At 33.9% G+C, this 15,409-nt stretch overlaps 1 protein-coding gene across 2 annotated transcripts in view; it reads left to right on the top strand.

Annotated features, from left to right (window-relative positions):
* The window catches only part of su(f) (cleavage stimulation factor subunit su(f)), a 377,057-nt gene that overhangs the window by 299,448 nt on the left and 62,200 nt on the right, over positions 1-15,409 (top strand). For both annotated transcript variants that reach the window (XM_090396725.1, XM_090396726.1), the window contains exon 15: positions 2,568-2,637. In XM_090396725.1, coding sequence (XP_090252851.1) covers positions 2,568-2,637 — 70 coding nt within the window. The remainder of the gene's footprint in view (positions 1-2,567; positions 2,638-15,409) is intronic.

Raw genomic sequence — 15,409 nt, 5'->3', positions numbered from 1 at the left:
TCTTTTAAAAGAAGATATGTTTTTTCAGAATTCCACATTTATTTTCATGACAGTATGTTCATAAATTTAAATTAGTATTTTTTAATTTTTCATGTTTGGCAAAATTCTGTCTTTATTCTGCATACAGCATGGTTGCACTAGTGACAAATGCATACACTAGTTTTAAAATTGATGAATGCATTTGTCATAAACCTCAACAAAAGGTGTATTCAGCATGTGAAACATAAATTTAAATGTGTATTTAAATATACATATAATAGGGCTTTGATAGTCTTGATTCAAAAGCTAACAAGATAAAACTTATCTTAATGGCCACTTATGAAGGACAGTTGAACAGTGTTTTATGACACTTGTAAGGCACTGTAAAAAATAAAAGACTGTTCCACACAATAACTAGATTATGAAGTTCTGAAAAATATGAACATGTTATATGTGTAGTATGGTATTTTTTACATATGAATGCATCCTATTCTTGAGTTAAAATAAATATAATTATTTCATTACCGAGAGCTTTCTGAAAATTGTTATCACCTAGTGGTGCACTGACTGTTCTGATTCTCTAGAGGGTATTCCCCCCCCTTTTTTTTTTTGAATATACCATCTTCAGATTTCCTTTATGAGATACTTTGTTGAAATTTTTTTTATAATTGTTTATATTGTCATGTAGTTTAACTGGAATAAGTTGAAGGAAGAGCCCTGAACTTTTTATTGTATGATTTCTTGAACAAAATTTGGCACTGCACCTTATGTTAATTTCTATGTCCCATAAAATGTCATTAGTATTTTCAATTTTTTATCTTTCATCATCCTTTGTTGTCTAGAAATGTTGAAATAGATATTGTGTTATCTAATATTAAAGCTAAATTTTAATTTTTAATAAATATTGAACACTACTCTCTTAACTTTTCTGTACAAATTTGTTTAATAATGAGGACATCGTCATGATAATAATTTTCTTCAGCAAGAATAAATTTTATATAGTTTGCAGTAATATGTGATGTTTATATCAAGTGTTCACTCAAAAAAGAATTTTAAATTACCAAAATTTTTTCTGAGAAAATTAAGGTGATACTTTTTTTTTTTTTAAATGAGCATGTTGTGGTTGTGTCTTTGTATATAATAGCATGCTTTTGCTTCTTAAATCCCTTGCAGTTTGAATGGTTTTAGCAATCCTTAACAAAATTATTCTCTTAATTTTAGTCCAAATTCAACACTGACTTTATCACTTTTATAGAGTAAAGTTAAGATTCATTTGCAAAAAGCAGTTCACCTAAGTTAAACAAACATCTAAACTAATTTAACTGTATTTGTTAGGAAAATTTGAGCAAATATTATCAGTGACACTAAATGGTCTAAATTGACATATTGATTTTTTTTTTCTGTTTTTATTCATCTGCCATGAAATTTTTACATTTCATTTAAAATGTTATTTGTAAGTTCAGTGATTAATATTGCAACGAGTTTTATTCTGTTACACTTTTTAACTGAGTGACTCTTAATGAGACTACACGGAAAAGTCTTGCATGACTTGTCCCTTAAAACAAAGATGTTATGCAGGATTTAAAATGGGATTTTATTACCATAAATTGAAAGTTAGAAATGAATTTTCTAAAAGGTTTTTTACCTTGGGTTAAAGATACCAAGAAATTTTATACTTGTTTTAATCCTTTTCCCAAGGAAGCAAAATAATGTTTTGTGCATGAAATATATTCACGTCTAAGCTACTTCTATGTAGAGGCTAATGACTTCATATCACTTGCCTAAGTATGTATCCCATAATGCAAAGCACACCCTTTCGGTAATGTATAATACAATGCATAATTTTTTACCCAAGGAAAAAACTTTCTACATCTTATTCAGAGATTTTTATTAATAAGGTCAAGCATCTTTTGTTTACTTGTATATGAGATATATATCACTTCTGCATTACTTCAACTTTGGTATCTCTCCTGGGTCTGGCTCCCAGTGATGAGACCTCAATGAAGGTCGAAACCAGTCTGGGTAGTGACTTTTCCCATAAACGTCCGAAAGGGTGTGCGCTTTGTATTATGGGATACATACTATGGCAAGTGATATGAAGTCATTAGCCTCTACATACAAGTAGCTTAGAAATGAATATATTTCATGGATAAAACATTATTTTGCTTCCTTGGGAAAAGTATTAAAACCAAGTATAAGATTTCTTGGTATCTTTAATGTGAATTTTCTAAAGTTAACTCACACAGTTATTCTCAGTTTTTTTTTAATGTAAAATGTAATTGCATATTTGTGTTTAGAATATCTGTAGTTTTATATAGAGTATATACTTGTTGACATTGATGCTTTCAGAGGTTAAAAAATTATCACTATATTATAGATCTGTTTATTTTCTAATTATTATATATATTAATTCTAATATAACTTATTTTTTTCATCTGACAAGTTTTAGATGGTCATCTCTAGATTTACATATCATAATAATACAGAAGACATAGTTTGGAATGGTATTTGACTTATAGCATTGTTATATTGTTTGACTACTTGTGCACATTATATTGGTTATAAAACTAAGAATTTTCTGTTTTCAGAGGATAACAATACTAGGGTTCTCTTTGAAAGAGTTCTGACTTCTGGCAGCTTGTTACCTGAAAGATCAGTGTAAGTTTAAGATTGTTCTTATGGGAAAAATTGTTGTGGTGTGTGTGATCAATAATATGTATTCGACATTTTTATTCTTTTCACGATTACAATAAAATACATAATTGGTTCAAAAAGAAAATAGTCTGTAGAATTGCTCTTAGCATTGTTATTAAGTAAACATAGTTTCATTTTCATATTATGGACAGCCTTTTATCTTCAGTGGCCTACTTGAGAGCTGACCAAATCCTATTCAAGCTGCAAACAAAAAAATATCATTAATGCCATTATCCATACCTGTCTGAAATGGGATTTTTTTTTTTTTTTTTTTTTTTTTTTTAAAATATTGTTCTGGGCCTTTCTGGCTCTGGGTGGATCTATGCACGCTGCATAGATCCACCTTAGGTTTAGTTTTACGTTTGAAGATGATCATTGGTTTTAACTTGGTTCTATCAGTTAAACATGACAACACAACTGTAAACCTTGTTTTTTCATTACCTATACTTCGAACTAGCACACTCTTACTACCTTTAGACTCCATTGTTTTATTGCTTATCATATCAAAGCTCATAGGAGTTTCATCCATATTTCCAATATTTGACAATAGAAATTTATGTTAGAAATACACTTTTATTAAAACCTACCAGTTTCGCCAGCAAACTGTCTGGCTTTTTCAAGGTATTACGGAGATATGAAAGTAAATGCAAATTAAAAGGAACATAAAAAACGTTGTAAAACCAAACTAGTATCTATGGTTACACGTTTCGCATGACAAAGATGGCTTATTGTTCTTATTCATTATCACGCATGCGTGTTTGTTGTAGACTTGTAATGTGATTACTGGCTAGCTGTAGTTCAGATTGATTGAGAGAGAGGATCAAGTTTTTCCACGAACTGTTGAGAATTATACCCTGATTTCTGTTGAGGTTTCCGCCGGTTATTAGTACTATTGTGGCTTCCTTAAATACACGATGCCTGTAGTCGTCATCGAGATATGGCATGGAGCTGTTTTGCCAATCTATCGTGTGGTTAGACGTGCAGAAATGATGTGCTAAGCCGGAAGAAATGCTTCTGTTGTGGTTTACATCACCAACATGTTCTTTTTGTCTAATTTCTAAACTTCGTGAAGTTTGTCCAATGTAGGCAAGACCACAGGAGCAGGGAATGTAATATACTCCTGGATATTTGTAGAACGGAACTTTATCTTTTGGAGATCCTAAAACTTGTCTGATGTTGGTGGTTGGTTTGAAGACCACTCTGATGTTGTTGGCTCTTAGTATTCTTGCTATTTGATAAGAAATTGACTTGATGAAAGGTATCACTACAGTAGAAACGTGCTGACGGTGGGATTCTTCTTGTCTGGGGTTGTCATTGTATAGATATTTTTTGATGATGTTTTGAGGGTATCCATTTTGTGATAATGTGTTGGCTATTAGTGAGAGTTCATTCTGTGTATCCTCCTCTTCTGATATAAACTTTTTGGCTCTATGTTTCAACATGTGGATAATACTCAGTTTGTGTGACTTGTGATGGTTTGAAGTATAGTGAAGATATCTTCCAGTATCTGTGGGCTTTCTGTAAATGGATAATTTGACACTGTTAGGTTGTTTTTTTATCAAAATATCTAAAAAATGCAGTTGGTTGTTGTTTTCTACTTCCAGAGTGAATTTTATCTTGCTATGTATTGAGTTGATTTTATCCACAAACGATTTAAGGTTGTCTAAGCTGTCTTGCCATAGGATGAATATATCATCCACATATCTCCACCATGTAGATGGTTTCGGAGAGATTACAGAGAGAATTTCTTTTTCAAGTTTTTCCATGAAAAGGTCTGCACAAGATGGTGATAATGGGCTTCCCATTGCTAGGCCTTCTAATTGTTGGTATATGGTGTTGTTAACTTTGAAGAACACCTAAAATACATCAACTATTGGACGGAGAGGTATATCCTGTTTATGTATTTTAGGTGTTCCATATAGTCTTGGGGTGATAGGATGTGAGGATTTTAATGTTCTCTTCACTTCTTCTGGCCAATTGTTACAATTTCAGATTAGTTGGTTTGTTTCATTATGATTTTTAATTGTGGGGTCTCTGTCTAGGATTTTATAAGTTGAGGTGTCTGATAGTAATACGTTTAACTTATCATAATAATCTTTAGAGTTGAGGATAACTGTAGAATTTCCTTTATCAGCTTTTGTAATAATGATATCTTTATTTTTCTTCAAGTTGAGAATTGCCTTTCTTTCATAAGGAGACATGTTGAGAACAGGTTGTTTTGCTTTGGCTAGGATTATTGTACTTTTGAATCTAATAGTGTCTGCAACGTTTTTTGGTAGTGGATATAGGCCTTTTTCAATTCCACACATAAAATCCATTTTAGGAATGTTTTTGGGTGTAATCGCGAAATTAAAACCTTTTTTTAGAATATCAGATTCATTTCTTGTGAAATTATACATTTCTTGTATCCCTTTTCACCAATGTTCCAGTAGAAGAGGTAATAAACATCATCCAAGACCTCTTTCCTCTAGACATCACACAGATGTTTAGACACTGCCTTCAATCTAATTTCTTCAAAGTTAACAACACCATATACCAACAATTAGAAGGCCTAGCAATGGGAAGCCCACTATCACCATCTTGTGCAGACCTTTTCATGGAAAAACTTGAAAAAGAAATTCTCTCTGCAATCTCTCCGAAACCATCTACATGGTGGAGATATGTGGATGATATATTCATCCTATGGCAAGACAGCTTAGACAACCTTAAATCGTTTGTGGATAAAATCAACTCAATACATAGCAAGATAAAATTCACTCTGGAAGTAGAAAACAACAACCAACTGCATTTTTTAGATATTTTGATAAAAAAACAACCTAACAGTGTCAAATTATCCATTTACAGAAAGCCCACAGATACTGGAAGATATCTTCACTATACTTCAAACCATCACAAGTCACACAAACTGAGTATTATCCACATGTTGAAACATAGAGCCAAAAAGTTTATATCAGAAGAGGAGGATACACAGAATGAACTCTCACTAATAGCCAACACATTATCACAAAATGGATACCCTCAAAACATCATCAAAAAATATCTATACAATGACAACCCCAGACAAGAAGAATCCCACCGTCAGCACGTTTCTACTGCAGTGATACCTTTCATCAAGTCAATTTCTTATCAAATAGCAAGAATACTAAGAGCCAACAACATCAGAGTGGTCTTCAAACCAACCACCAACATCAGACAAGTTTTAGGATCTCCAAAAGATAAAGTTCCGTTCTACAAATATCCAGGAGTATATTACATTCCCTGCTCCTGTGGTCTTGCCTACATTGGACAAACTTCACGAAGTTTAGAAATTAGACAAAAAGAACATGTTGGTGATGTAAACCACAACAGAAGCATTTCTTCTGGCTTAGCACATCATTTCTGCACGTCTAACCACACGATAGATTGGCAAAACAGCTCCATGCCATATCTCGATGACAACTACAGGCATCGTGTATTTAAGGAAGCCACAATAGTACTAATAACCGGCGGAAACCTCAACAGAAATCAGGGTATAATTCTCAACAGTTCGTGGAAAAACTTGATCCTCTCTCTCAATCAATCTGAACTACAGCTAGCGAGTAATCACATTACAAGTCTACAACAAACACGCATGCGTGATAATGAATAAGAACAATAAGCCATCTTTGTCATGCGAAACGTGTAACCATAGATACTAGTTTGGTTTACAACGTTTTTTATGTTCCTTTTAATTTGCATTTACTTTCATATCTCCGTAATACCTTGAAAAAGCCAGACAGTTTGCTGGCGAAACTGGTAGGTTTTAATAAATGTTTATTTGTAAAATACTGGTCTGTATTAATAAAAGTGTATTTCTATCTATAAAAACGACCAAAAATGTATACCTAGAAATTTATGTTCTTTTCTCAACTGAATAATAAATTTATGGAAACTGGTAAGTTTGTGGTCAAGATCTGCTGGTAGTTTTTGAGCAATTTTCGTTTTTTGTCTTATTACCAGATTTTGTCTGTTCATAAAATGATTACACCATCCTGAAGTAGCCTGAAATTCTATACTTTATCCAGATTCAATCTTGACCATTTTAGTGCATATGCTCTAATCATATTTCTTGTAACAAGATAACCATTCTGCCTTTGTTCGAATACCCATTCTGCAACGTGATTTTCCAGTTGCCGACATCGAGTGACCCCATTTCTCGCACATTTTTTTCTTTGGCAATTTTTTTAAAATATCTTCTTTCTTCCTCCATTCTCTTACCATCTTCTCAGTTATGTCAAACTTTCTTGCAGCAGCACAGTTCATTTAATATGCCATTTCAATTATCCCTATTTTAAATCGAGCTTCATATTGTTGCTGGTTCCATGATTTTAAATAACAATTTTAATAATCCTAAAATTTAAAAAAATGAAAAATTAATAATTAATTAAAATTGGGGCTAATCACTTTTGATTAAGGTATGTCGCATAAATACTAAATCTATGCTATGCAAAAAAAATAACGGATATGCATAGATATAAAAATAATACTTAACGATATAATACTTAACGGATATAATAACAATACTTAACATTGCATTAATACAAGAAAGAAGAAATTGGGGGTCATCTTATACAGCCGACATATACGGTATTTATCATTGATCAGAGCCACTAGTGTGTTTGATATTACTACAGACTTGCCAGTTGGAGTGGATATGCTATATGCTCTGACAACCAGACTCATATGTGAGTCTGGTTGGCAGGGCATATAGCATATCCACTCTCCAACCAACAAGCTGTAGGTTTGAATCCCACCATGGGCATGGCTGTTTGTAAATGTTTTTAGGTGGTAAGTGAATTTCAGTGGACTGAAGTGGCATGAAAAAAAGTTCCTTGTTTGATTTCTAGAGCAGCATTTCTAGATTATCTAACCTTTAGCCCACCTGTATTACTAATACCAATGTACTTTATTATTCATACCAATATACTATAGGTTTGCAACCTTTTTTATAACATGCAGTAAAAAAAAACTGCATGCTGTATAAATTTATGCAAATGAAAAAAAAATTAATTAATCGGTATAGTTTGAATAGTTAATTTTTTTTTGTGACTTTCACCCACAAAAGGTTGGAAACCTATAGTATATTAGCACCATGGCAGGCTTAAGGATTTTTTAAAAAAAAAATTTTTTTAATATTTTTACAAAACTACTGCCATCCATGAAAGGGTGTACGCCTACAGTACGGTGGATGGGATAAGGCTTTTTCTAATTTTATTATTTTCATAAAATATATATTTCAATTTTTCCTGTTTTTATAGCCTGGAAGCCCTACTTTAGCTACCAAACATGGTACTTTTGCAAGCCACTTCAGGCCTCTATTAAGTGAAGCATTGGTCTCATACTGGGTGATGAAGTTCACTTGGGCAACCAGGCTGACAGGCATAATCCAGAAAAATCTTACTCCAGAAACAAAACATTGAACTTTTTCAATGTTTCAGGCATCTGATAAGCAGGTCAATGGTCTCATACTTGATAATGAAATTCATTTACTGAAAAATATCATCCTGTGGACTTTAGAATCTTTTCTCTTCCATTTTGCTTTAACATGCAAAAATTAACTAGTGAATACAGAGATTTATATATATAAATATATTCATCTCAGCAGTTTCTGTGATGTAACCTAAACAACCATCTCTTTTGAATTTATAGAATACTGTAGTCCACCACATGGTTTCATTCCTAATTTCTTGCTTCCAGTTTTAATTATCTTTAGTCTCTTGTTTATTTGATCTCTAATTAATTCACTCTTTGTATTTTTTCCTTATTTTTGCATCAAGTACTTTTTTTTTTCCGTAATACTTCTCTTTCAGTTTAATGTCAAAACACCACTTTATGTAAATTCTGTGTTCAAAAACTGATATTCTTATTGAATAACAATGTTAGATTCTTATATACAGTTGTGACAGATGAAGCTTCAGTATCACTTTACTTAAGATTCAAGCATTGATGGATCTAATATTTGCCATCTATTGATGCATCTTTGGTCTCACTGTTAGACTTCATTATTTCATACTCAGTAATTTTCTTCAGTAGTAGCTAGGAACCTATGATACTTGGAGCATTGCTTATTGAAAATTAAGAAGCAGTTATGTCAGAGCAAAGAAAAAAGTATCACTGACTGAATGCAAAAGACCTCATTCAATTATCTGACTTTTATAACCAAATATCTGACTGAAATAAACAAAAGTCCTTAGATAACCAATCCTCAAATGGTTTACTGTATCAACTGATGTCTGGTACAGTACCAAAATAATTGTATTATATTATATTTGAGATTCTAAGACTTTCTGTGAATACATTCACGATTTTTACTTTTAGAAAGTCATAAAACTATAGTGGAAGCTCTGAACTAACAGTCAGCTGCAGCTTTTGCCAGATGCAGCCCTTACAGGGGAAAAAAAAACAAACTAGGAGCTTCAAATTGCTGTATATTTACTTTTACATATTTGACAAACAGTTCTACAAGTTTAGTAGGTTCTCACACCTGTCATTAAGTAAAACCAGGGCATTTGAAATGTAACATCTGGTAGTGTAACCAAAAAATGTATTAATGAAAGGCAAATAAACATGCTGGCTAATATCTTCCTTTCATTAAATAGTGATATATTAAGGCTACATGTGCTGATGTGACATTAATATTTTTATATATGTCCTGCATTTAAAGTAAAGTGATATATTCATAAAAGATTTTAGGATCTTAAATGTATACTTACTCATTCCTGTATGAGACGTTTGTTTTAAAAGGAATATTTTGCTTTTGACCTTGTGAAGAAGATCTGAGATGTGATCTACAAGTCTGCCTTGAGGATAGTTTTGGTGTGAAGCTTTTTTTTTTTTTTTTTAAACATATTTATTTAGTATTTTAATTTTCTCAGAGATTGTGATGGTATTACTTTGGTTTGTAGAAGAGAAGGTTGTTTTTCGATTGGCAGTATTCTTAATTTTATGTGGATTATGATATTTCTCAAAAGCTTTTTCTATAATGAAAATGCCTTGAGTGAGTAATGCTTCTATAAAGCAAATGATTGTTTTTCTTAGAAATTTTTCAGAATAGGAAAGGTTCTAAAATATTTTCCTATGTCATTAAGAACTATTTTAATTCTACTTGTGGGTTTACTTTGCCTGGAATACATGATTTTCTATTCCAGAACTGGTTCTTGAATTACTTGAGCCCACCAGGGATTTTTTTTAATTTTTTTTTTTTTAAATGCTGAAAACCTCACTGTAAGCTTCCTTATCCAAGTCTGGTTTTGCTTTTTTTTTTTTTTTTTTTTTTTTTTTTCAGATATTCTGCCACTCAATCTCTAAGTTGTGGTCATCATTTTTTTGTCCTGCTCAGAACTAGATGGCAATCACTTCTTATTTCAGATCTCCCATACACCTGTATTCTGAACTACTTTGAAGAAGCTTTTGGTATTAGCACTAATAAAAGTATTAATAGACTTGGTTTTGAGGTATAAACATCAGAACAAGATAAATAATCTCTAAGTTGTGGTCATCATTTTTTTGTCCTGCTCAGAACTAGATGGCAATCACTTCTTATTTCAGATCTCCCATACACCTGTATTCTGAACTACTTTGAAGAAGCTTTTGGTATTAGCACTAATAAAAGTATTAATAGACTTGGTTTTGAGGTATAAACATCAGAACAAGATAAATAATTTGAGTTACTAATATTTTACTAAATTTCCAACTAATGTCTTCAGAACATAAATTACAGCGAAAAGTCAGTTACTGGAACAAATCCAATGCAACATCAACAGAGTTCAAGATCGGTACTATCAGCATAAGAAGCTTGAATTTCAAAGAAATGGAGCTAGCTGAGGAATTGGATAAGTACCAGATCGACATAATAAGGATGACTGAAATAAAAAAGACAAAAACCGGTGAGATCTTTCTGAGTAATAAATACAAAATGTTATATTCAGGCAATGATAATCAAGGAAAAGAAGTTGTAGCCATAGTATTTAATACTAAATACGAGGCTAATCTTCTTGAATGGCAGTCCGTCTCAAGTAGAGTAATGTGGGCAAATATGAGAATGGGAAACTGGACAATGAGACTTATTTATGCCTATGGTCCCACAGAAGGTTCTACTGAGGTAAAAGTGGAGGAATTTTTTGAGGCTTTAGAGAAAGCAACTGACACAATGAAAAAGGAAAAGTTGGTCCTTGTTGGCGATCTAAATAGCAGAGTAGGAAATGACTGTCAGACTTACAAAAATATTTGGATAAAATTTGAAGAAGAGAGCAGAGCTAATAATAATGGGAAATACCTGTTGGATTTCTGCCAAGAACATGGACTGGTTATTACTAACACCATGTTCCAACATAAAGATGTGCACAAACTCACATAGAAAGAAGAGGCAAGGAATAAGTAAGTCTCATTGACTGTGTCATTGTCGATAGTGATGTTTTCTCCTTGGTGCAGCAGCGTACAAAGGATTTGAAATTGAAAGTGATCACCATTTAGTTTTGAGCAGAATAAAATTGAATTTCATATTGAAAAGAACATATAAGAAAGTTTTAAAGTGAATAAAAGTTGAGCAGCTCTCAGATGTGAACTGTAGACTAAAATACACAAAACTTATTGAAGAAAAAATGAAAGAGTTTGAGAACAGGAACCACACCTTGGAGATTTAGTGGCAAGTCCTGAAGAAAACAATGATTGATTCAGCCAGAGAGGCATGTGGTGAGGTTGTCTGCAAGGATAGAAAAATCAGAACTCCATGGTGGACACAGGAAGTTAAAGAGGCAGTGAAGGAAAAGAAGAAAGCATATCAAAAGTTCCTGGCAAATAAGTCAGCTTGTGCTCTTAGAGAATACAGAGACAAATGTAAGAAAGCTAAACACTGTGTAAAACGAGCTAAACAAAAGTCATGGGAAGACTTTGGTAAGAACAACAAGATAAAGAAATGAAAATAGACAGAGGCATTGAAAATATCACTACAGAACAATATCTTGCCACCAGGTTGCTGAAGAAGCTGAGAAATGGAGAAAAGAGTGCTGTAAAATGAATTAGAGATGATAAAGGTGACACGAAAACTGAGAAAAAGATATCCTTGATATATGAAGTAATTACTTCAAAAAATTATTAATGAAACAATCAGTGAAAGCATAGTGGTAAAAAATACAGACCAGGCATAAATCAGGAATACATATCACACTTGAAGTAGAAAAAGCCATCAAAAACCTACAATGTGGAAAGGCAGCTGGAATAAATGATATTTGACCAGAAATGCTCAAGTATAGAGGCATAAAAGTCTTACAGTGGCTGCACTGCATTGTTCAGAAGGGCCTGGACACAGGGATGGATTTCAGATGATTGGAGTAGAGCTCTCATGGTATCCATATATAAAAAGGGAAATTAAACTGAATGTGAGAATTACAGAGATATTTCCCTACTGAGTGTTCCTGGTAAGATTTATGCAAGTATACTTGAGAAACGGTTATGAAGAATTGTGGAAGTGAAGCTTGGTGAGGAACAAGCTGGATTCAGACCAAATAGAGGCTGTCAGGATCAGATTTTCAATTTGTGACAAATAGTTGAGAAGTCATGGGAATGTAATATAACAAATATCTGTATTTGAGTTTTGTAGATCTGAAAAAGGCATTTGACAAGGTGCCAAGAGAGAGAGAGAAGCTATTCATAACACTACAGTTGTATGGTGTGAGTGGGGCATTATATCAAGCAATACTTAGTCTTTATTTGAATAGTCTGCAGTTAGAATTGAAGGAAGTAAGAAAGGTGGTTTAATGTTAAATCTGGTGTCAGACAAGGATGTACATTATCCCCTTTGTTGTTCATTATCTATATAGATCACATTATGAAGAAAAGTGGTATTAAAAGTGATCTCAAAATTGTAGATGTTAATGTCAGCTCTTTACTTTATGTGGACGATGTTATTTATACTGTGAAATTCGATGCAGTAAGGATTTTTTTCTTAACTTTGCATCGACTTTTACAGAGGTCACGAACATTGTATATAGAAAGAAATTGTGATTTTTATGCTGCTTGTGGAACTTTTGTTTTGTAGATAATGTTTATATTAACAGTAGTTATACATTTTTTTTGTGTGTGAATCAAAATATCATTGAAGTATTCATTGAAACAGGATGTTAAGCTATGTATTTCAAGGCCAATGCCTTTGAAAGTGGCCTGTGATTTTAGTGGTTCGAAGTTGAAAGAAAGTTTAGAAGCCTTATTTGGAAATTGTAAAGTGCCTTCAGTTGTTCAGAGCTTAACCCAAGGCGTGTCTCAAGGTCAGTGCAACAACAGGCAGCGAACAAGAAAAGTAAACAACAACTGGAAGGTCACATCCCCTTTTTGTGGGGGAATGCTAGGGGTTCTCAACCCTTATTCCTGGGACTGCAACAGGGAATATAAGACAGGATCCAGAAGTATCCAAAGGGGCTTTTTTTTATCCAGGTTTCCAGCGGCAAGAGATCCACGATGTAGCAGAAGAAGGCAGTAGTATGCAGTGGTGTGGCGGCTGTATGCTGGTACGCATAGGTAGAAAGAAATAAGGAAGCAGGTACGCAGTCTCCTCTTGTAGTGTCTCAGAATCCAGCATTGCGGGTCCGTTCGGTGTCCGAAGAAAAGTAGGGAATCGTCTATGGAGGTGTCAACCGTAATATGCGTCATGCCCTGGGAATTCATCGAAGTGTGACGCCGCTAAAAGAAAGAAGTCCACACGAGTGTAAATGGCTCAGGACGATAGAGCAGTATTGGTACAACATGATCCAATCCCCCGAAAATCTTCTACAACTCGACGGAACCAGACCAAAGGAAACCAGCACGAATGATGAGACCCAGAAAGAAAAGAAGCCTGCAGAACCAGAGACAATTCAGATGATTGTGTCATGAGAAGAGCAGTGAGTGCAACCTTGAAGTGTATATATATATATATATTCGGCTAGACGTTTATAAGGTTAAATTATGTTTGTATGTGTATGTTCCGGACTATGAGACTAAAGAAATACTGGTAATGAATTAGATGTAGCATACTTGTTTTTTGAAGTATATATATATTTGGCGGGACATATATACAGGGTGTTCGGGATAAATTTGACAGTTTCGTAAGGAAAAAGAAAATCTTCTTTGTATCTATTAAATTTAATGAATTGACAAAAAAACATTACAGGCAGAGTTAATTACAATACTATCAACAAGATTTACTCAAAATAACCACCATTAGCATCGATCACAGCTTCAATTCTGCTTCGGAACCTCGAACAAGCTGATGCTACAGTCTCCCTGGGAAGGGCCGCAAAAACTGTTTTAATTTTATCCATTAACTGGGCTTTTGTATTACTGGAAGTGCGATTGGTGTCTTTTTCAACTGCGCCCCATACAAAATAATCCATGGGGTTAAGGTCTGGGGAGTTTGGAGGCCAAACATTTGGACTGGTGAAGTCGTAGAAATTTTCAGACAACCATTTTTGACTTTTCCCAGAGGTGTGGCAAGGGGCCGAATCCTGCTGCCATACATACGGTCTACCATTGGCTACCCTTGTTATCCAGGGCTTGACTACAGTTAGTAACTCCACGAACAAAGCCCGAATTCCAATGCCAGGGTTCTTCAACACCTGTTCCTGCAGATTTGCGAGGAATTCTGCTGTACGAACGCAATCAGATCGTCTGCTAGGGATCTTTCTTCTTGCTACATCCTCGTAGTCACCATTGCAAGTCTCTAGTTCATGCCTGATTGTTTTTACTGTATTCAGGGAGCATTGGGCAGCAGTCGTAATATCCTTATTTTGATGGCGGGCACGAATCATCATGATACAAGTTATTCTTTTCCATGATTCAGGTGGGTTCCAGCTATCCATCCTTTCTGACATCTTGTATATGAATGAAGAAGGGTCCAAACTTTTAAATGAAGAGAAGTGTGTGTTAATACATGTAACTTACGGAAAAATATAATTAATTATAAATATGTCAAATTTATCCCGAACACCCTGTATAATAACATATATTAATTTGTCCCGGACTTAGAGGCTAAAGAGTCATCATCATCATCAAATTCCTGCCATGTACCCTCAAGGGGTGTACAGGATATGACAGTACTACATGAAAAAATTACATCATTACTAACTTCCTATCTACAATTTTCCTCCAAATCAGTCTGTTACTTGTCAAGACTCCAACATTATCAGATCTTATATTTCTATCGTCTAAGGCACTTTGTACCACATCAATCCACCTATATCTTGGTCTTCCTCTAGGTCTTTTTCCTGCCAACCTGTCAGAAAACACTTGTTTTGCTAATCTTTCCTCTCCCATTCTATTTAAGTGACCATACCATCTGAGATTAGCTCTGCTAACGCATTCCTGGATGCTGACAATGTCAAGTTCTTTCCTAATATCCTCATTTTTAATATGATATTGCCATTGATGCCATCTGTTCATGCCTCTAATCTTTCTCAGGACGCTCATATCTCCGGTCTCTAGTCTTTGGTCAAGTGTTTTACTTCTGACCCAGCTCTCAGATCCATAAGTTAAAATTGGTTTGAACACAGTCTTGTATACAGCTAATTTAGTGTTCCGACTAATTTCTTTCTTATTCCATATGAATTTATTCAATTGACTTCCCACGATACCAGCTTTGCTGATTCTGTTGTCTATTTCTATATTTAGTTTACCATCTTCAGTAAAAATTGTGCCTAAGTAGCTGAAATGTTTTACTTGTTCCACAGGTTCTCCATTCACAACACAG

This window comes from Typopeltis vanoorti, chromosome 8, assembly GCF_054136105.1.
Source record: "Typopeltis vanoorti isolate ZY-2024b chromosome 8, IOZ_Tvanoo_1.0, whole genome shotgun sequence".
Lineage (NCBI taxonomy): Eukaryota > Metazoa > Arthropoda > Arachnida > Uropygi > Thelyphonidae > Typopeltis > Typopeltis vanoorti.
Note: the sequence above shows the minus strand (reverse complement) of the source record. Positions and strands in the feature narration are given on the sequence as shown.